We start from the raw sequence: 21,755 nt of genomic DNA on the forward strand, positions 1-21,755 counted from the left end.
TTACAGACTGTCAGTTGTTTCAGGTAATAATAGCTAACATTAATACAGCATTTTAAAGTTTATACAGTACTTTATTTGATACTTAGAACAACCCTGTGGGGATATCAACTCATCCTTATTTTACAGATGAGGGCAACTTGAGAGAGGTTAAGTGACTTGTCTATGGTCACAAAGCTAGTTAAGTGTCTCAAACTGAGGTCGTTCTGACTCCAAGAGTAAAATATTCTATCTGTAATGCCACCTAACTGCCTCAAGACAGACATGTATTTCTTCCAAAACCAATCCAGATTAATGGTTAATATGTATATATCTATAACTGTACACACACACACACACACACACACACACACACACACACACACACACACTCTCTCTCTCTCTCTCTCCCTCTCTCTCTCTCTCTTTAAATGGTGAACTGAGTTTCTTGTCCCTACCTACGCTCCTGGGGTTGTTGTGAAGATCAAATGAGACAATATTTATAAGGTACTTGAGGCCTAGGGCAACATTACTCACAATTCAGGATTAAAACTTAATTATAATAAGCAGCTGCTAAGAATAAAATAAAACAAAATAAAAATAAACATGAGTAAGCAAAGGAAAAAGAAAGTAGATAGCTACTTTGGTGTAAAAGAAGATTGGGTTCATATTCAGAGGAAGATAGTGAGGTAAAAAAAGGGCATTTGAACCCCAAAGAGTAATGTCAAAAGGTCACAAACCTAAGATGAGTTCTTCAACGAATTTAAAAGAGAATTCAAAAATCAAGAGATTGAGAAAAATTAGGAAAAAAAATAAAAGCAATTATAAAATTCTAAAAGAAAGTTAACCAATTGGAAAAAGAGGTCCAAAAATCTTAAGAAAATAACTCCTCAAAAACTAGAATTGGGCAAGAAAAATCAAATGACATTTTAAGACACCAAGAAATAATAAAACTAGAGAATTGCCTTGATGTTCTAGAACAAGAGGACAAAGTAGGAATAGAAAAAAACTCTACTATTTACCACCTAAAAGACATCCCAGAAGGAAAACTTACAGGAATGTCATGGCCAAGTTTCAAAACACCCAGTTTAAGGAAAAAATATTGCAAGCAACAACAACAAAAAACAATTTAAATTCTGCAGAAATACAGTCAAGACTTCACAAGACCTAGCAGCTTCTATTCTAAAAGACCATAGGTTTTGGAACATTATATTTGAGGGAGCAAAAGAGCTGGGGTTGTATCCAACAATGACTTACTCAGCAAAATTGAGTATAATCCTAAATGAAAAAATATGGACATTTGACAAACTAAAAGACTTTCAGGTATTTGTAACAAAAAGACCAGAACTCAATGGAAAATTCAATATAAAAGATGCAAAAGTAATATAACCAAAGTTGGGTAAGGAAAGGTAAAAGGGAACAATTAATATTATAAAAATGGGGCATGAGCTCTCCACTTGTGTCCAGACCTGCCTTGGTGCCACCAGTGTTTGCCTTGATGCAGCCACTCACTGGGCTTGGTCCTGGCAGTGAGGTGGCGGCAGCAGGCAGCTGTGGCAGTTCCTGTCCCTGCACACATGTGGGTTTCTGGGATATTCCTACAGTTGAGCCACCAACATAGTGACATGGCCCCTCTGACATTGGAGAGCAATAAGGACCGTGTCCTCTATGTCTTGAAACTATATGATAAGATTGATCCAGAAAAGCTTTCAGTATCTTCCTACTTCATGAAAGGCCTGGGCTTGGACCAAGTAGAAATTATAATGGCCATGAAGGATGAATTTGGGTTTGAAATTCCTAACATAGATACTGAAAAGTTAATTTTTCCACAAGAGATTGTATATTACATAGCAGATAAGAAAGATGTGTACCAATAAAGTTTTTTTTTTTAAATCAAAGAACTCAGATGATCCCAGCAAGTGTTTGAATGTGAAAACACATTATGAGACCATTGCTGCTATTGTTGGAGTATTTCTGTTGAAACTATATTTAAAGTTGTTTAAATATTGTTTGCCTTTAAAAAATAAATATATAAAGTAAAAAAAAATGGGGCATGAAAGGAAGAACTAATACAGAAGAAGAAGCAAATGGGGGTAGAGGGCTGGTAGTGTTGGAACCTTACTCTTATCTGGGTTGAAGAGGAAACAATGTATACATTTGAAGAGTGTAGAACATGTAGAGAGAAAACTGGGGGAGAGTGAAGGAGGAACTTTTATAGGGGTATGTGGATTGAAATTGAGGGGATGTGAGAGGGGATGGGGAAAAGATAAGGCAGCAGGAACAGGGTAAAATGAGAGGCTGAGAAAGAAAATGGTGAGTAAAAATAAGATAGAGGAAAATTTACAAATAGTAACAGAATAAGAATAGCAATAGAACAAGTTGTGGTGTATGGTGTTAATGAATACTACTATACTATAAGGAACAATGAGCTCAATGATCTTAGAAAGGCATGGCAAGACTTGCATGAAGTGAGCAGAACCAAGGAAACGTTGTATACATTAACAGCAATATTATTTTTAAGAACGACTGAGTAACTAAGTCATTTTGACAATCATAAATACACAAATTAAAATTAAAGGACACATGAAGAAAGGTGTTATCTGCATCCAGAGAAAGAACTGATAAATAGAAGTATGTGTCAATTAATTTTACATATATGTAAGTGTATGTGTATACAGACACACATATACATGAATACATATAGAGAGCTATATACCCATTTTATATGTATATGCTTGTTTTGTATGTATGTATATAGGTATGTATGTATGTATATGTGTGTATATTTATACACTTGCTTTGTCTAATGATAGTCATCTCTAGGGCAAGGGGGGAGGGGAAAATATTATATGACAACTTTATTACATATTTAAAAGAAATAGCAAGTTGTATATGGTGGATTTGCAGCTTCATATGTGACAATCTTTTTTTTTATTATACTGTTATGAAAATGCTTGTTTTGTTACATGATTTGAAAATAAATTTGTAATTAAAAAAAGCAGCCAAGAGGATATCTAGGAACACTGATGCTTACATGCTAGATCACAGTGAGCAACTCAGGCAAGGCAACGTCATTCAGCTGAAGCACCGTGAGGAGTTCTAAATAACAATCCTTATTGGAGACTGTTGTCCTAAGTAAATTCCTTTTTGTAACTTTCATTTTGTTCCAATATTGAACCTAAGGAACACCCTGAGTCAGTCTCAGCCCAGAACGCCACTAAAGATGTTAAAGGGCCTGTGCTTCTAAGCATTCAGATTGGGAGTCAAGTGTTTGTTATTCTGGCTGCATCTCATAGGCATGTCCCTAAGACTCAGTATTATCATTAAATAAGAACAAAAGCTCATCAACCCATCACCTCTTCTTGAACTTGCACTTTTATATTTAGCTCTAGCCTTCCACAGTTCTTACCCCCTCTGACCCCATCTTCCAAGTGTGCTCTCTAGAACCCCTGTTCATTCTTTAAACTTTCTTTCATTCTAGATTTCTTCACCTCACATTCTTTTCATCCTCTTGTTCTAATGAAATAGACACTATATTCTTAGTCAACTCCAATACCAGACAGTTCATCTCTCAAGCCAATGGAAAAATTGCAGCAAAAGGAAGGATTTAAAAGCTAAACAAAATAGTTTATATTTTATCCAAGAAACAATAAGGTGCCACTGGAGTTTATTGAATAGGAGTGAAATTAGAGCTGTATTTAAAGAATGTCAGTTTGATAGCTATGTGGGGGATGGATTTCAGAGAGTAGAGACTTAAGGCAGGAAACTCAATTAGAAAATCACTGCAACAGTGCAGACGAGATAATGATGGCTTGAACTATGGTGATAGGTATGTGAGTATAAAAAAATGGGTTGTATACAAGAGATATAAATGGTAAAAATGGTTAATATCTGGTCGTTGACTGGAAAAGTAGTATGAAAGAGTATAAGAGAGTGAGAATGAGCACAAGTACTGTGAAAGAGGATGAGTGTAAAGGGCATGAGAGTAAGAATAACAACAAACTAGTGAAACTGGAAGAATGATGGTTCCTATGAGATACAAAGATACTGACCTTGTGTTTGTGATATCTCAAAATATCAAGTTTGAAATGTCCAATAGGCAGATGATGATGTGGAACTAAAGCCCAGGGATGATAATATAGATTTCTAAGTTTACACACAGAAATTGTAAGTAGACTCATAGGAACTGGTGAGGTCACAAAGAGAGAATATAGAGAAAAAGCCCAACAACAGACCACTGGGAAACACCTACACTTCAGAGTTGTGACTGATAAACCAGCAAAGAAGACTGAGAAGGACAGGTCAGACAGGCAGGAGTACAACAAGCAAAGACTACTAGTACCACAAAAGCCCAGAGAGGAGACAGTATCTTGGAGGAAAGAATATGGTTCAAGAAGAATGAAGACTGAAATAAGGCCATTAGATTTGGCAATTAAAAGAACATTGTTAACTTTATGGAGAGCAGGTGTAGCTAAATGAAGTTAGAATGTAAAGGACTGAGGAATAAGAAAGAGGAGAGAAAATGGAAGCAATGAATATAGATCATTTTTCCTCAGACACTGGCTGAGGAAAGGATCAGAGAGACAATTCAGTAGCTAGAGAGTTTGTTTTAGGAAGGCAGAACCTTGGGCAGGTTGAAAGTCAGTAAGAAAGGAGCCAGTAGATAGGAAGATGATTGGGGGAGGGGGCAATCTGAGGGGGAAAATAAGGACTGGATCAGGAGTACATGTAGAGAGGGTGACCTCTGCATAGAGAACTGAATGAGGGAAAGGGAGAAGTGGGGGACTAGTCATAGTTTTGAGATGAAGGCAAGCAAAGAAGAGAGAGGGCTCATATAAATGGCCTCAATTTTATTAATAAAGAAAAAGGCACAATTTTCCGTTGAAAGAGTAGGGCGATGAAGAGCTGTAGGAGGCTTGAGAAGAAAAGGTTTGGAATACTTTCTGGGGGTAGTAAGATAGGGAATTAATTGGTGAGGAATAAGAATGTCTTGCTATAGAAATGACCTAGTTAAAGCTGAATAACACAAATTTGGAGTATTCCAACTCAGTAAGAATGTGTAATGACTTGTAGCTCCAATCAGTAGCATAAGAATAAGATGATTTTAATATTAATCATATTACATGGTGAGAGATGACACTTTGGTTGCTGAAAGCCTTAAAGGTTTCAATTTGTTTTAGCAATTATATGCTTTTTTAAAAAAATCAACAAGTAACAAATTGAGTAGGATTATTATTTTTATACCTGCTATTTAGTTGAGTGATATGGTCTGAGTAGAAAGTAATTTACAAAATTCACAGTAGGTTAGATTGAAGTCTGTGTGTAAGAGCAGGAGCAAAAGAGATGGGCCAATCATGTAGCAGAAGTGATGCACAGTTCAAGTCCATCAACAAATATTTATTAAAGGCTTGCTTTGTGCCAGGCACTGTGCTAAACAATGAGGATAGAAAGAAGGGTAAAAGACTGTTCTACTCTCGAATAGTTCCAAGTAAAATTGTGAAGACCACATCTAACAATTATGTAAAAACAAACTCCATATAGGATCAATTGGAGATAATGAATAGAGGGAAGGCACTAGAATTAAGGGGGATTGGGAAAGATTTTTCTGTAAAAGGTGGGATTTTAGCTGGGATTTGAAAGAAGTCAGGAGGCAGAGATGAGGGAGAACATTCCATGCTTAGGATACAGTTGGTGAGAATGCCCAGAATCCAGAGATGGAGTTTCTTGTTCAAGCAAGTAGGCCACTATCACTAAATCAGAGTACATGAAGGGACGTAAGACTGGAAATGCATGGGGGAGACTGGAAGGGGGAGGTTATGAAAGGTTTTGAATACCAAAAAAAAGATTTTATAATTGATTTAGGGGATAGAGAGCCACTGGAGTTTTTATTAAGTAGGGATGTGGCAAGGTCAGACCTGCATTTTAGAAAGATCAAATGAATGCAGGATGGATTGTGGGAAGTAGGAAGAGACTGGTTTCCATAAAATATTAAAAAAAGCAGAGGGCCCTATGAATAGATAACTTGGGAAGAAGCATCTATAGAGAGATATGGACAGTAATAAGTAGCACAGAATGAAAATTCACAGAGAGGTTGTGACCTGCACCAATAGAACATACAATTACATAGGTGGGTCACATATTCACTTAAGCAAAAAGATATGGTCATTTTGCCCTAAAATGTAAAATCTATAGTTTCTTAGCTAAATTACTAACTTCTTTGTCAAAAGTAGTTTATTAAACTTTCTGGATCTCAGTGTAATTTTTATTATCTTTTAATACAGTGCATTGTTTCAAAGAAAAGGGCATGTATGCAAATTTGTATATTATATCCTATATGATATACACATTACTACATGCTATAATAATAAATTACACAAACACATAATACATACATAGACACTTCCTCCACAATAGTCCTATTTCTAATCTCATCATTGTATGGTGGTAACCCTGAGTTTTCAATGGCTGTGCCAGTAGTCACAAGTTCTAGCAGGTACCATGCCAAGTATGTGCCAAGTATGTCTGCGTTTCAAGGAACTGCTTAGCTAGGTTCAGAAAAGCCATAGAGAGGTAAGCTTTTCTTAGATTACATTAAAAACAGCTCAAAGTGCTCACTACTGTCTCCATTAATTCTAAAAGTCTCTTTCAAGAATTCCCTCTTTAAATATAAAACTTTATAGAGTGATTTGTCTTTGAGGAACACAAAATACTAAAGAACAGATGATAAACATTCCATAATCACTATAAGAGGAAAAAGAAAAACAGGAAGCAAGATAAACAGGAAGGAATAGTCCAGGAGACCTAATACATATACATAGAGTAATGAATTTCTAAGAAGCTCATCAAATTCTCTATCTTTGCAAGGGTGCTGAATTCAAGCTAAAATGTTAGGACCTTAAGTTTTGATAATAACAGTGTCTGTAATATCATGCCTATTAAGTATAACTTTATACACAGTTATCTTTTAAACAAATGATTATGAACAATTACATAGGAATATTAAGCTAACAAGTGCCTCCAATTGCAAATAACAAAAAAAAGATTTAACTAGTTAATAATACAATAATTAAAGAAAAAACCATAATTAAATCTTTCTCCCACATTGCTTCTACAGTTATGAGAACTAATTTCAAAACCATCAATAACTATTTTTAAACACAAAAAATCATTTATATCACAAGAGAAATTACCTTTCGTCCTGTTTTTGTTAGCAAATCTCCATTTTCTAAGATACACAAGTCCAGTTTGCCATCATCTTTATTTCCTGTAGCCTTCAGGCCTTGCAAAAGAATTTCTCGTAAATTCTGATAATGAGGTTTTTCTGTGTAGCCCAATAATTTCACCACTTCCATATACTTAGCAATTTCATCTAAAATAAAAATAAATTATATTTTTCTTTTTGAACTTATTCATCTTTACCGCAACCAATGTGATCATTTGTCAACATAATTAAACTTCTTATATTTTTCAACATGACTAGATTTATTACATGTAGAGTTCTATAGTTCAAAACTGTTCAAGGCATTAATATATTTGAAAGAAATTCTCTGAATTTTAAAAATCCACTTACTGAGAGAAAAGTACAATTTGGATTTTGAAACTGTAGGTCAATAAATTAAGAAAAAATATGTTTTCCTATATGTTCAAAAAAAAGTTAGCATGACATCAAAACAAAGAAATTTTTAAAAATTTTTTATAAAAATAATGGAAAGTTTTTAAGAATTGAAAGAACACTACAGAAAAACCTACAGAAAGTATTAATTACAAAAATAGGAAAGCTAATCCATGGAACAGATTAGGGAAAGAAGCTCTAGAAGCACCCAAACACAACAGTGTAGTATTTGTTAAACCCAAGGACACCAATTACTGGGGTAACAACTCTATATCCAACAAAAATTGATTGGAGAACTAGAAAGCAGTCTGTCAGAAATTAGGTCTAGATGAACATATTATACCATTTACCACAATAATCAATTAAGAAGCACATACTAAACATGTACTTTGTACCAGGCATTGTACTAGGTACTAGTAATAAAAAAACAAAATTAAACAGAGTTTATATTCCATCAGGGAAACAATGTGTACATAAATAAGTAAATAGAAAATGGTTACGAGGTGAAGGGGATACAGAGTAATAAGAGTTTATTTCCTAGCAGGGGAAACAACTTGTACATATATAAGTAAATGTACGATGGATACAAAGTGAAAGCTTCATGTAGAAGGTATACCATGAACTGATCCTTGATGGCAACTGGGGTCTCTAACCACCTAACTGAAGTGATGATTGAGTGAATTCCAGGAATGGGGAACAGCTAGCAAAAAGGTACAGAGATAAGAAATGGAGGGATAGTAAAAAGTCCAGGCAACTAATATGAAATAAAATTGGAGAGATAAGTAAGGGCCCAGTTGTGAAGGATTGTAAAAACTAAATAATGCAACTTCCTGTTAAGATGGCTGCATGAACCATCTCAAGAGAGTCTAGCTCATGCCATGTACTCCAGTAAAAGACCTAAAATAAGCACAAACTGAACAAAGACCAAGAAATCCAAAAGAAAATATGGTAAATGCCTTTATCTAACCTGATTACACAAAAAGATATCCAAAAGACTGGGGCAAAGTCAAAAACAGTCTACCAAGAAAGCTAATGTGAAAACAAGCAAACAAGAAAAAAGCCCAGAGATACATTAGGGGCACCTAAACTCTGAAAGTCTGTACCCAGAGGCAGGAAAACCGGAAGGATTAGACAAGAAAATTCCAGTTTGGATGGAAGCCCATAGGACTTTAAGCAGAAAAATGGTGACCAAGAGTCAAAAGCACCAAGAACAGATCGTTAACATTCAAACTTAGATATTCTAGGAGCTCTAAGAGTCCACAGCACAATGTACTAAAATACTAGAGGGTTCTGAACCTAGAAAATCCAGGGGAGCTTCAAAACTACCAGCATTCTGAATGAAGACACATCAGGGCAAGCAAAAGTCAGCAGCAAAAAGCCCAATTAAGGTAAAAACACACAAGGCATGATCACAACAACCAAGAGCACAAGAAGGGGCTAAAGCTGACCCTGGCAAAAGGCCAAAATAAGAAACTAAAAGGGAAGCTATAAGTTAATAGAAGGCAAATAAATTATTATATATCCAGAAATGCCCAAAAGTCCAAAAAAAAAGAGTAACTCTACAATTATAAGCAGAGCATTAGAAATATACATACACAGATACATCAAAAGATACATCTATACATGCACACACACATATATACATGCATGTATGCACGTGAACATGCACACATACATCTCTCTTGGCCATAAGGAATAAGAGAGTACCTAGAAAAAATGAAGCAACAAATTTGAAAAGTGACATTATAAATTAAATAAAAAGGAAACAATTGATAGGGGAATAACAATTTTTAAAATTGGCAAACTTTACCCATGCAAAGGACAACTTAAAAGTTAGATGGGAACAAATGGACATCAGTGACTCCATGGGATAACAATAAATATTAAAACAAAGCAAAAATACTGAGAAAGTGTAAGGTACCTACAATCAAAAGTGACCTCCAAAATAAGCCAAAGGAAGATAATTTAAGAATCAGATTCCCTGAAAATAATGATTAAAAAAAAAAACCACACACACACGGCCAAGTATCATATTTTTAGAAAATTAAAAAGAAATCTGCCCAGATATATTATAAATAAAAAGTAAAACAAAAATAGAAAGAATTTACTATTCGGCTCCTGAAAGAAACCCCAAAATAAAAACTAGAATGTCATAACCAAAATCAATAGCTTCTATGTCAAATAAAAACTATAAGCAGTAAGGGGAAAAAAGCACTCAGATCCCAAGGAAAACAAAGTTACAGTCACAGAAGGTTGAGCAGCTACTACTATAAACAACAAGAAAGCAGTGGGAGTGAGTGGTACAGGAAGGAAGAGAGAAAATAGGAAATCTTACAACTGTACAAAATTAATTATTCATAACTATAACTATCCTGGGAAAATTATATATCTTGGATTTATGAAAAATTATGATTATATGAAAAATGATAAATTTAGAAAAATTATAATTGGGCTATAAGTCCCTTCGTGGTCGCCATTCAAATGTTAGAATATTTTTGAATTGACTAACTTAATTTTGGGGGCTGAAGCTGACTGGAGGACTAATCTGGGGACTGTTGACTATTTGGCTATCTGACTGCGTTTAATTTAATGTTGGGCCGTTTATAAAGTTCCACCATACTGCTCCATTCCCAAGTTAATAAGCAAAATATTAAGAAGCCTCTTAACTAAATAATCAAAGCAGAGTTTATTTATGAGATGCTATTTCAAATTAGGAATACAGGGAAATAAAGTGTACAACCTGACTGCTTTCCTGCAGTCCCTTTCCACTGCGTCTCTTTCGAACCTGCTGCGCTTCGAACTTCTTGAATACAATAAGGGCCTTAGCCGCCTATGGCCATGTAACACTTTCCCTGGTTTGTGTTAAGGCCTGTAACCTTGTCAGACCCTTCTCTAGTCTCCAATCTTTGCCGTCTCCTCAGCCGCCTCTTGACCTCTTCTTGTCCATCCGAACCCGAGTCTTGTCTATCTAGTCCGTCCTCCGCCCGTCCTCTAGTCTGTCCTTTATCTAGTCTGTCTCTCCTAGTCAGCTTCCCTTGCTCTAGTCAGCCCTCCTCTCCTTAATCTTGTCTATCTAGTCCGTCTCCCTCTAGTCTCCTTCCTTTCTCTAACTCCCAGGTCTATATATACCTTTTCTTCTCTCCACTCAAATCTCGGTGCTTCCTTCGCCCCCACAGACCAAGCTAATCTGCCAGCCAGGGCTGTGGCTAGTTTTGGGGGGGGGTGCGCTCCCCAGCTTTCACGTGCTTCAGCACAGGCTCTCCGGGATCTTTGGATAGCTCCGCTCAGGTCGAGGGAGCTAGGGCTTTTTTTTTCCCCCCAGCTGTCTGACCTGGAGTCTCATATAGCCCACGGGGCTTTTTCGCTCAGGTGAAGCTGAGGAGGAGGGGGAGAGACCCTGAGGGCCTAAGGCTTTCTAATCTCAGCCTAAAGGTAGGGTCCCCAAATCAAAATAAATTTCCACACAACCAAGAAGAATTCATCCTGCAAACTAAGTATAATCCTTACTGGGGGAAAAATGGTAGTTGAATGAATAGAGGACTTTCAAGCATTCCTGATGAAAAGACCAGAGCTGAATAGAAGCTGTGAAATGAAAACTAAAGAGTCAAGAAAAACTTGGAAAGATAATAAAATTCAAGCTATTAGAAGAGGCTACACAATGATAAAATTCTAACTGGGGACAGAAGAAAAGAATATTCTTTCAAAACCATAATGTCTTCGTGATAAGACTAACAGGTATACTGAGAGCACTTTTAGTGTTTTGATGATCTTAAGAGAGGAAAGCAAAAAGAAGAGGAAAGGAATACATTTTTGGGGGGGTTTTTTTGCAGGGCAATTAGGGTTAAGTGACTTGCCCAGGATCACACAGCTATTAAGTGTCAAGTGTCTGAGTCCAGATTTGAACTCAGGTCCTCCTGAATCCAGGGCTGGTGCTTTATCCATTGCACCACCTAGCTGCCTCAGAAAGGAATACTTTAGGGGAAAAAAGAATGAAAGGGGTTATTTCTCATCAAAGGAATGAGGTGTGAGAAGGAAATGGAAGAAGAGATGGAGGAAACTAGAATCATACAATTTTCACTCTTACCTGAATGAGCCAAAGGAGAATGGAAAACACACACACACACACACACACACACACACACACAGTCTAGAAATACATTAATTTCAATAGAGCAAAAAACAGGATGGAAAAAGGGGAACTTAAGAGTAGTATGAATGACAGAACAGTAAGGAAAACAAATGTCAATTTCAGAGAGTAGATTATGAAAGGAGGATTTTTTTTTAAGTACCAATCAGTGATTTGGACCAGGGATAGGGTAAGAAAAGTGGGGCAGTAGAGCTGAAGCATATTACTTCAATAATTGATCATTACTGTTAATCAAACTCTTTCATCATCTTTTTTAAAAAGAGAGGGGGCACAGTGGAGTCAAGATGGAAGTGGAGTACAACCAAAAAAATCTCAATAAATAACCCAAAAGCTTTATTTCACAAGCATTCTCATGCTCACCTACTATCCTTACTTTCCAATTAAATCATTTAGGTTATTTGCTAACAAGTTTTATGACTTCTACTAAAAGGGAACTTAAGAAACGAAAGATTCCTAAAACAAATTACAGAAGAAAAACCTATCCTGCACTTAAATGGAATGATTAGCTTTTGAATAATCAAATGTTGGCTATGTGTACGTACATGTATGAATATATGTATGATGTATACATGTGAGTATGCATGTTTTTATGTATGTTTATAAGAGAGAATACTAGAAATCATTATTACTGCTGTCCAATGGATAGCATGGAAAAGGCCTCAAGGGATGATCAACTAAGTGACAGACTCATGACTTGGTGGGTAGCTCTACTTGCATCTCTAAGATCCTGAAACTTCTCTAGGACTTAATCAATGTCAGAGAGCTAGCTGAACAAAGGCATCAAGTCTATGAGGTTGTGGTCTATGCTACAACTAGCCAGGCTGAGCCCATCTGGTCTAGGAATAAATCTGAAAATGATCAGAATTTGCTGCTGTTGAATGTCAATCCTCTTTCCCTTGGTATTGAAGCTGCTGGTGGAGTTATGAATTTTGAGTATCAAATGCAATACCAACAAGTGGACAAAGACCATGTAACATTTACTTATATCAAGACTTCTTAAACTTTTTCGACTTATGACCCCAAGAAATTTTTGCCCAAGAAATGTTTGCACAACCCCAGGTTTATAGGTATATAAAATAGGTATACGTAACATTTTACTGTTGCCAAATTTTTTATGACCTCCACATTCAGTTACAAGATACCATATGGGAGGTGGGGGAGGAGTCAAAATGGTGGAGGAAAGGCAGTTACTTTTCAGAATTCCCCAAAATCCATCCACATACTTCCAAATAATGTCATAAGGTAATTCCTGGAGCAGAAAAGAACAGAGTGAGATCATTTTTCAGCCAAAGATGGCTTAAAAGGAGGGCAGTGAAGGTCTGGTATACCAGGGTGAAAGGGGAGTGCAGCCATGCCGCACAGATTCAGCCCCAAGCAGGCCATGCCTCCAGAGCCTCAGAATCAGCAGCAGCAGTGGCTACTTCTGGAACTCAGCTCACAAATCAGTGAGGGGGTCCAGTGGTTGGCAGGGAAGGGACAGCAGGGGTCTCTGCTGGAACTGAGGCCAAGCACTATTGTGTTGCCCATGTTCAGAACCAGGAAACAGACTCAGTGGCAGTGGCCCTGTGAGGTAGGGGCACAGGCACACCAAGCTTGCAACCACAGTGAACCTGATTTCTGCTTCCTGGTTAAAGAGCAAGCAGGTCCATGATTACTTACAGGCCAGGTGACCTGAGAATGAGTCTCTCCTTAAATTGTACCACCTGGGACTCCCTGAAGCTTGGGACAGTGTCCCCTGGAAGCAGTGCCCCACTTTAAGAAGGAGTTAAAAGTCAAGAAATAGTCTAGAATAATGGGCAGGCGAAAAAAGATATGGACCATTGAAAGATTCTTTGGTGACAAGGTAGATCAAAATACACCCTCAGAAAAAGATAACAAAGTCAAAGTTCCTACATCCAAGAAAAATATGAATTGGACAGATTGGAGGAGGGGGCAGTAAAAAGCAAAACACTTTTGAGGAGAGATAGGGTGAAAGAAGATGGAAAATAGAGTAAATATGAAGGGGAGGGAATAAGATGGAGGGTAATATAGTTAGCAATAGTAACTGTGAAAGAAATGATGAGGATGATGCTATCAGAAGTATCTATGAAAAATGCAGTCCATCTACAGGGAAAGAACTGATGGTATCTGAATACAAAATGAAGAATAATTTTTTTGTTAGTTGCTCTTTCTAAAGTTATTTGGTCTGTTTTCTTTCACAACCTGACTAATGTGGAAATGTTTTGTATGATGGCATATGTATAATTTATATTGAATTGCTTGATTTCTTACGGAGGGGCGAGGAATGAGGGAGGAAGAGAATTTGGAACACAAAGTTTTTAAAAATCAGTGTGGGGGCAGCTAGGTGGCACAGTGGATAGAGCACCAGCCCTGGAGTCAGGAGTACCTGAGTTCAAATCCGGCCTCAGACACTTAACACGTACTAGCTGTGTTGACCCTGGGCAAGTCACTTAACCCCAATTGCCTCACTTAAAAAAAAAATCAATGTGAAAATTTATTTTTACATGTAACTTGGGGAAAATTCTAAATAAATAAATTTATTATTAAAAAAAAAAAGATATCATATGGGGTTGCAACCCATGCAACCTACAGTTTAAGAAGCTTTGACTTAGATAAACAACCTCATTTAGATTTATAAAGGTAAGAAAGCAATGACAAAAGATAACTACTCATTTGACAAGGGGGAGTTCACAGGAATCCCCCTCATCACCAGAAGTGTTCCTCAGATTAAAGTGACCTCTGAAAATGATGCAAATGGTATCTGAAATATATCTGCTGCAGACATATTTGAACAAAGATGATACTGAGTGAATGGTTCAGGAAACTGACCAATACAAAGCTGAAGAATGTTTTTGTTTGTCCTTTGTTCTCAAAGAGGACCATGACATAAGGATAATGTCATAACTGGCACTGAATTAGATTTAAGTAAGGGAGGACTATGCAAGGTCACCAACATCACTCTCTTCTACAGAGCCATCTAGGTCCAGTGGCAAGATATACATAAGGATGACTGGAGATGGCTCCACATGTTTAGGGCAATTGGGGTTAAGTAACTTGCCCAGGGTCATATAGCTAGTCATATAGCTATCTGAGGTGAGATTTTAACTTAGGTCTTCCCAGCTTCAGGGCCAGTGCTCTATCCACTGCACCACTTAGCTGCCCCTACAAGGCTAAAGGTAAGTATAGAGACAAGGTAGCTTGCAAGAACTCAGAAGAATCTTACACTTTCAACACAAAGGACAAGAAACTTATAAGGTAAAACTGGTGATAAAGACAAATAGAAAACACCAGAAGGAGTGCTTGGTGGATTCCCATGTGGTAGAACAGCTTCAACCAAAAGGTGCTTCATCTGACCCCTTCTGCCAAATGCACTAGAAGAGAAAGCACCCACACAACTTTTCAAAAAACTGAAGGATTCAAATCTATAGCCAAAATTGGGTACAGAGGAAATTTTAAAATAACATTTGAGGTACTATGTAAATCTGAGCATTCTGAACACTTGAATATATATAGGAAAGAGAAGTGAATAACATTACACTTGATCAGCACTGTAAAAATGCAACTCTTATCCTGAAGAATAAGCATCTATCTAAAATTAGTACAATTTTTAAAAATCACTTTTGTCCAGGAAGATTAAATATGATATTGAGTCTCTTTCATGAAAGAACTAGACCATATTCCATTTTTAGTTGCAAAACATGGTATAAAAGCCTTAGGATTTACTTAACATTAGAACACGACTGCTTTGCAGCAAGTTTATCTTTTAAAAGTTTTCATATCGAATATATATAGATATAGATGTAAAGATATATACATGGAATTAATTTAAATTTATAAAACAAAGGACTATTGCCCAATAGATAAATGGTCAGAGGATATGAACAGGCAGTTTTCAAAGGAAGAAATTCCACAACCATTAACAGCCATCAAAAATATCAACAATCATATTTTTAAATGCACTAAATATCACTAATAATTAGATAAAATTAAAGCAACTTTGAGGTTCTACTTCATATTCAGACTGGCAAAAAACAACAAGAGAAAATGACTAAAGTTGGAGGAGCTGCAGGAAAACAGGTGCACTGTTGGTGGAGGTAGGAATTGGTCCAACCCTTCTGGAAAGAAATTTGGAAATAAGCCCACAATGTCAATAAACTATACACAGATGCTTTGACCAAACTATATTACAAGTAGGTGACCTATTGTTGTTGTTGTTCAGTCATTCAGTCAAGTCTAAGTCTTTGTGACCCTATGGATCATACTGGGATTTTCTTGACAAAGATACTGGAGTGGTTTGTCTTCTACAGCGGATAAAAGCAAAGAGAGGTAAAGTGATTTGCCCAGGTTCACAGAGCTGATATGAACTCAGGCTTTTCTGACTCCAGGTCCAGTGCTGCCCCTGGCCCAAAACTGGAAACTAAGAGGTGACTTCATAGTGGCTAAACAGAGGTACATAAATGTAATTAAATCTTATTGTGCCATAAGAAAATACAAAATGGAAAATTTCAGAGGAAACTAGTAAGACCTCTATAAATTGATGCAGAATAAAGTGAGTAAAACCAGAACATTCTGTGTAATGACAAGATAAAGAAATAATTTTAAAATACTTTGGAAATCTGATCAATACAATGATAAACTATGAATCTAAAAAGAATGAAAATGAAACATGCTACTGACCTTCCGCCACAGAAGCAATAATGAAAAATATATACATTTTCAGACATGGCCAATGCGGGAATTTGTTTTGCCACACTATATACATGTATAAATTTTGAGGGTTTTACTTTTCAGAATTTTAAAAAATTTGATCCATTAAGGGGAAAGAAGGAAATAGGAATGGAAGGGAAAAAACTTTGCACCAAAAAATAAGCCCACCAAACACATTCATATTATTACTGTAGTTGTTTTTATAAGTTGTAAATTGTTACATTATTTTTATTTCATTTAAAATTGCTGTGGTAAATTATAATAAATTTGAAAAAAATTATTGCTTTCCATAATTCTGAAATGTTCTCACCATATTTTACTGAAATTTCTGACATCAAGAGAAATTATACAGTTATGAATTTTTTTTTTCCTATCCAAAACAAAAGCCTTCTTACCTGGCTTATTTTTCTCAGGAAAACACTTGTCCATCAAACTTGCAATATTTTCTCGGTAGCTGAGAAAGATCAAAGAATGAATAACTGTTTAAAGTCTCGTGCTACAGTGGATTGTTAATAAGAGGAAGTGAAACAGCATATTTAGAATGGACTTATGTGATATCCTAGATATGCTAATGGCTTTGCTTTAAAAAGTACATAAATAAGAACACATGCTAAGTTTACCTAATTACTTATATCTGTTAGTTAAAACTATTTTTCCTTTCATAGCAGAGTTTAATCCAAATACTGCTTATTTTAACTTCTAAAAATGTTAAGTACCAAAGACAATTCTATTACAAGTTAGTCTGGGAGAAAAAAAATCACATTCTCCTCCACCTAATTTTAGAATCTCTGACGTAGCTAGGATCTTTCAAATTGTCCTCCCAAGGAAGATGGCCACTGAGCCACTGGATCATGCAGTAACCTAGTATTTCCAAGTCACCCCGTCTTGATGGTGCTGAAATATAAAACAAATAGAGGATTAGGCATTCTGAATATTTTAAATAAAGTAATTACTTCAAATATATGTAAAACAAATTAGAAAAAAGAATATAATTGAAGTCTTTTTTATTACAAAAATTCCATGCATTATTTAAAGCAAAAATAGGGATAATATAAAAATTGACTTCTCTTCAAGTAACAGCCATTGAGCATCCCAAATCTGTAATAATTCAAGACCCAACATTGAGATACATAGACCCACAAAGAAATAAAATTAAAAAGATTTTATTGATACACTGATTTCAGTGTTACTTTTAGCAAACATATGCAATCAAAAGATCATTAAGCTTTTTAAGAGGCATAGTTTTCAACTTATACTTCTGAATTCAAAATAAATTAAGTATATATAATTACCCAAAGATAATAACGGAAATGTCATTTTAAAAGACCACCTTTTTTATACAATACCTTACCGGTAAATGCATAAAAAAATTTCAGTCAGAATTACTTTTAACAGATGAGAACATTTGATTAAACTGTTAAAAAATTCTTTTTAATGTTATCTTCAATAAAAATAATAATAGCTAACATCTTTATAGGGCCTTAAGGTTTACAAAAGCATTTACAAATATTATTTTATGATTAAAGCAACTCTTGTCACTATTATTCCCATATTACAGATAAGAAAACCGAAGTGGATGCTATATGACTTGCCCAGAGTCACAAGGCTAGTAAATCTCTGAAGCTGGATTTGAATTCAAGTCTTCTTCCTCCATTTGAAAAAATAACTTTTTTCCAAAAATTAACATAATCTAATTAATGCCAACCATATGTCATTAAATTTTAAAAGTTCTAAACCAAAGAATTAGGGCTAAAAATACACTAGCAGTTTTAAAAATACTAACCTTAATTATTATTTACTTACCCACACCTTTATGTGCATCAATACTTGTATATTCAAGGGTTCCATCATGACACCTTTTAGGGTCTTCTCTGTATTCTTTATGAACTCCTTCTGGACAATATCGGTAAGCAAGGCCATAATCTACTAAATATACCTACAAATTCCCAAATATCACACTAAGATTAAGTCCACTCTGTCATGTACACATACATACACACACACACACACACACACACACACACACACACAGTGTGTACATGTATATGTGGACAGATATACATACATATACGTGTGTATGTGTGCAAATGTGTGTGTGTGTAACAGTTTAAACCCCAGAAACAAAATACTATGGAATGTCATTATATCTCCAGGGTGAATTCATCTAATAGTTTCCATATGGATCCCTCAAAGATAGCTTAAGTCGAAATACAAACAATATTCACCCATTCAAAAATAATGTATTAAATAATTACTACATGAAGAACTATCCGCTAGGGACTAAACAAGGTATAAAGTTTAGAAAAGACCCCAGTCCCTACTCATTCAGTCAACCAGCATTTTGTAGGCATTTAGTACAAACCAAGTACAGTGCTAAGTGTTGCAGACACAAAGACAGGTCAAAAATGGTCCCTGTTCTCAAAGAACTCAGTCTAAAGGAGGTAACATGTGCAGCTATTTACAAAGAAGATATATAGAGAAAAATGTGTGTAGTCTCAGAGGGACAGCACTAAGGAGAACTGGGAAAGGCTTCTTGTAGGGATAAGATTTTAGCTGAGACTTGAAGAAAGTCAGGGAAGCTTGAAGCACAAATCAGAAGGGAGAGAGCTCTAGGCATGGAGGACAGCTAGTTGAAATTGCTCAGTCAGGAGATGAAATGGCATTTGAGAGGAACACTAAAGAGGCCTGCATTACTTTATAAGAGTACATGAGGATGGGAGAGGCCTAAGGAGTTAAGAAGACTAGAAAGGTAGAAAGGAGTCAAGTTATAAAGAGCATTAAAAGTCAAACAAAGTATTTTATGTTTGCTTCAGTAGGTGACAGGGAGCCACTAGAGTTTATTGAGTAGAAGGGTGACATGGTCAAAAATATACTTTAGAAACATTATTTTGACAATAGAGTGAAAGATGGATCAAAATGGGAAGACACCTGAGGCAAGAAGACCAACTAAAAGGCTATTGTAATAATCTAGGTATGAGGCGATGAGGACCTGCAATCAAATAAAAGCACTGTCAGAGGGGACAAATGGGGGAAGGGTCAGGGAGTTACAAAAACACAAACAACAAGACTTGAAGAAGTAAGAAAGAGTGAAGAGTCAAGCATGACATTTAGGTTGCAAGCCTGGATGACTAGTAAGATGGCAATACCCTTAAGAGAAATAGGGAAATTAGGAAAAGAGGAGAATTTGGGTGCAAGGTGGGGGATACAGAATTTGATTTTAGATATTTTGGGTTTAAGGCATCTATGGGACACACAATTTGAGATATCCAATAGATAGTAAGAGATGTGAGACTGGAAGTCAGCATAGAAGTTAGGAATGGATAAAAAGATTTAAGAATCATAAGCAAAGAGATAAAAATTGGATTCATGGAAGCTGATATGGTCACTTTCTCAGTAAAGAGATGGGAAAGAGAAGAGAAGAGGGCCCAGAATGAAAAGGTTTAGAAAATCTGCTGTGGTGAGAGGGAAAGTAAATCAAATACTGAGGTGTGAAAAGATTACCTTGCCACAGTGAGAGCCCAGCTGAAACAATGTAATATAAAATTGCAGTGTTCCCAGACATCCTTGGTTTTGTTTTTTCTGCCACTTCACTCAGTACCAATTGAGTAAGAACAAAAGCAATACATAGTGAGAGTAATCCAAGGCTGGTATTTAGCAGGGCAAGATCTTAGACAGGAAAAAACAAAGGACTTGAGAGGAAAGACCAGTATAAAGTTAAACTGTTTTACAAAGGGATCACAACAGGAAAGGGAAGAATGTAGCCACTACAGGAGTTAACGAGCTAGAAAAAAAAAATGAAGAATAAAGGAACTATATATTCCTTTTTTATTTTAATTCTGTTTTTTATTATTAGGAACTTGACAAAGCAAAAATTAACATTTTCCTAACCAAAGACTTGCAGAAGTTGACTACTATATGACACTATGAATATCCACTATGCAGTATTTGGGGATTATTGTTATATTTTAAATTTGTTGTTTTCTTCTGAAGCTCCTCATTTTTGTTTTAGTGTTTCACTAATATTCTTTTCTTTCTTTTAGTATTACTATCACTACTTCTTACTCTTCTTCTAACTCCCTTCTCCCCTCAAGAAAGTAAAAGCCCTCATAACAAATATACTCTGTGCCTCTAGTTTATCACATCCTTGCTTGAGGTAATTATGGGACCTAGCACAAGGTTAAACACATAGGAGACTCTTAATAAGGACCTCCCAAAAGATTTTTAACTCTAGTTCTGTTTATTAGCCACTATTGCAGCATATATCAAGTTTCTCAGTTTGATTTATAAGATAAAAGCAATATCAGTTCACTTCACACAGTGGTAAACTGAAAAAAAGTAGTGAATTTGTAACCACAGGACCTGGGTTTGAATTACAGTTCTGCCACTTTCTGTGTGCCTTTGTGAAAGCTATTTAGCATTTCTGTGCCTCAGTTTCCTTATCTATAAAATGTGAAGCTTAGGCTAGACAACCTTTAAAGGATTCTTAATGCTCTAAATTCTAGAGAATAAGACTGGCACAATATTTTATTGATTACAAAATTTAATTAAAGGATTTATAGATGATGTTCCCTATACAAAATCCTATAATATACTTCGTAAAGTAACTTTTTATTATACAGAGAAGAAGAAGGAAGGAAGAAATGGAAATTAGATCTCAGAAGTAATGAAGTCATGATCTTGGCCTCGCGGGCTACTTAACTTTGCTCTAATCCAAGGCTCTAACTCCAGCCAGCCATTTCAAAAGAGCATGCAAGTGAGCAGACAAGGGAATTCTTTGAAAATGGAACAGAAACAAATAAATCAAGAAAAGAACAATAATTAAGTAATAAAGACAGTAAAAAAAATGTTCTCTTAGATCAACTAAGATACTAGAATATTTGTTTTACATATTATGATATATTTCTATAGCTAAAAATTCTCCATCTCTCTATTATAAATCAGTCCAATGCTAGTTTTTATCAAGAATATAAGAAGATACAAGTGAAAAATTTATGTAGACCTCAGTTCTCTGCTAACTATATTAAAAGTACAGTAATATTAGTTTTTCTTCTTTCCTAACAAAGTTAAAAATTGTGGAGGGAAAGGAAGAGACTATAGAAATACACATTTGAATTCTAGACACTAAAGAGTATAAAAAACTAGACAGCTGAGATATTTCTGTAAAACAACTGATTTGAATAATCAACATGTTAAAGACCAAATTTTCTAAGTAAGAGAAGAACTTACATTTGATGGATTTCTTGAACAAAGGAAATGAAAAAGTGACAAAGCAGACAGGCAAACATAATTCATTGGTGCACTATATAATTTTAA

The 21,755-nt window shown here is 35.7% G+C and overlaps 1 protein-coding gene across 5 annotated transcripts in view; it reads right to left on the reverse strand.

Annotated features, from left to right (window-relative positions):
• The window catches only part of VRK1 (VRK serine/threonine kinase 1), a 367,797-nt gene that overhangs the window by 17,994 nt on the left and 328,048 nt on the right, over positions 1-21,755 (reverse strand). For all 5 annotated transcript variants that reach the window (XM_043989848.1, XM_043989850.1, XM_043989849.1 and 2 more), the window contains 4 exons: positions 18,246-18,378; positions 17,216-17,336; positions 16,838-16,896; positions 7,167-7,345 (listed from right to left, as the gene is read on the reverse strand). In XM_043989848.1, coding sequence (XP_043845783.1) covers positions 7,167-7,345; positions 16,838-16,896; positions 17,216-17,336; positions 18,246-18,378 — 492 coding nt within the window. The remainder of the gene's footprint in view (positions 1-7,166; positions 7,346-16,837; positions 16,897-17,215; positions 17,337-18,245; positions 18,379-21,755) is intronic.

Source organism: Dromiciops gliroides, chromosome 2, assembly GCF_019393635.1.
Source record: "Dromiciops gliroides isolate mDroGli1 chromosome 2, mDroGli1.pri, whole genome shotgun sequence".
Lineage (NCBI taxonomy): Eukaryota > Metazoa > Chordata > Mammalia > Microbiotheria > Microbiotheriidae > Dromiciops > Dromiciops gliroides.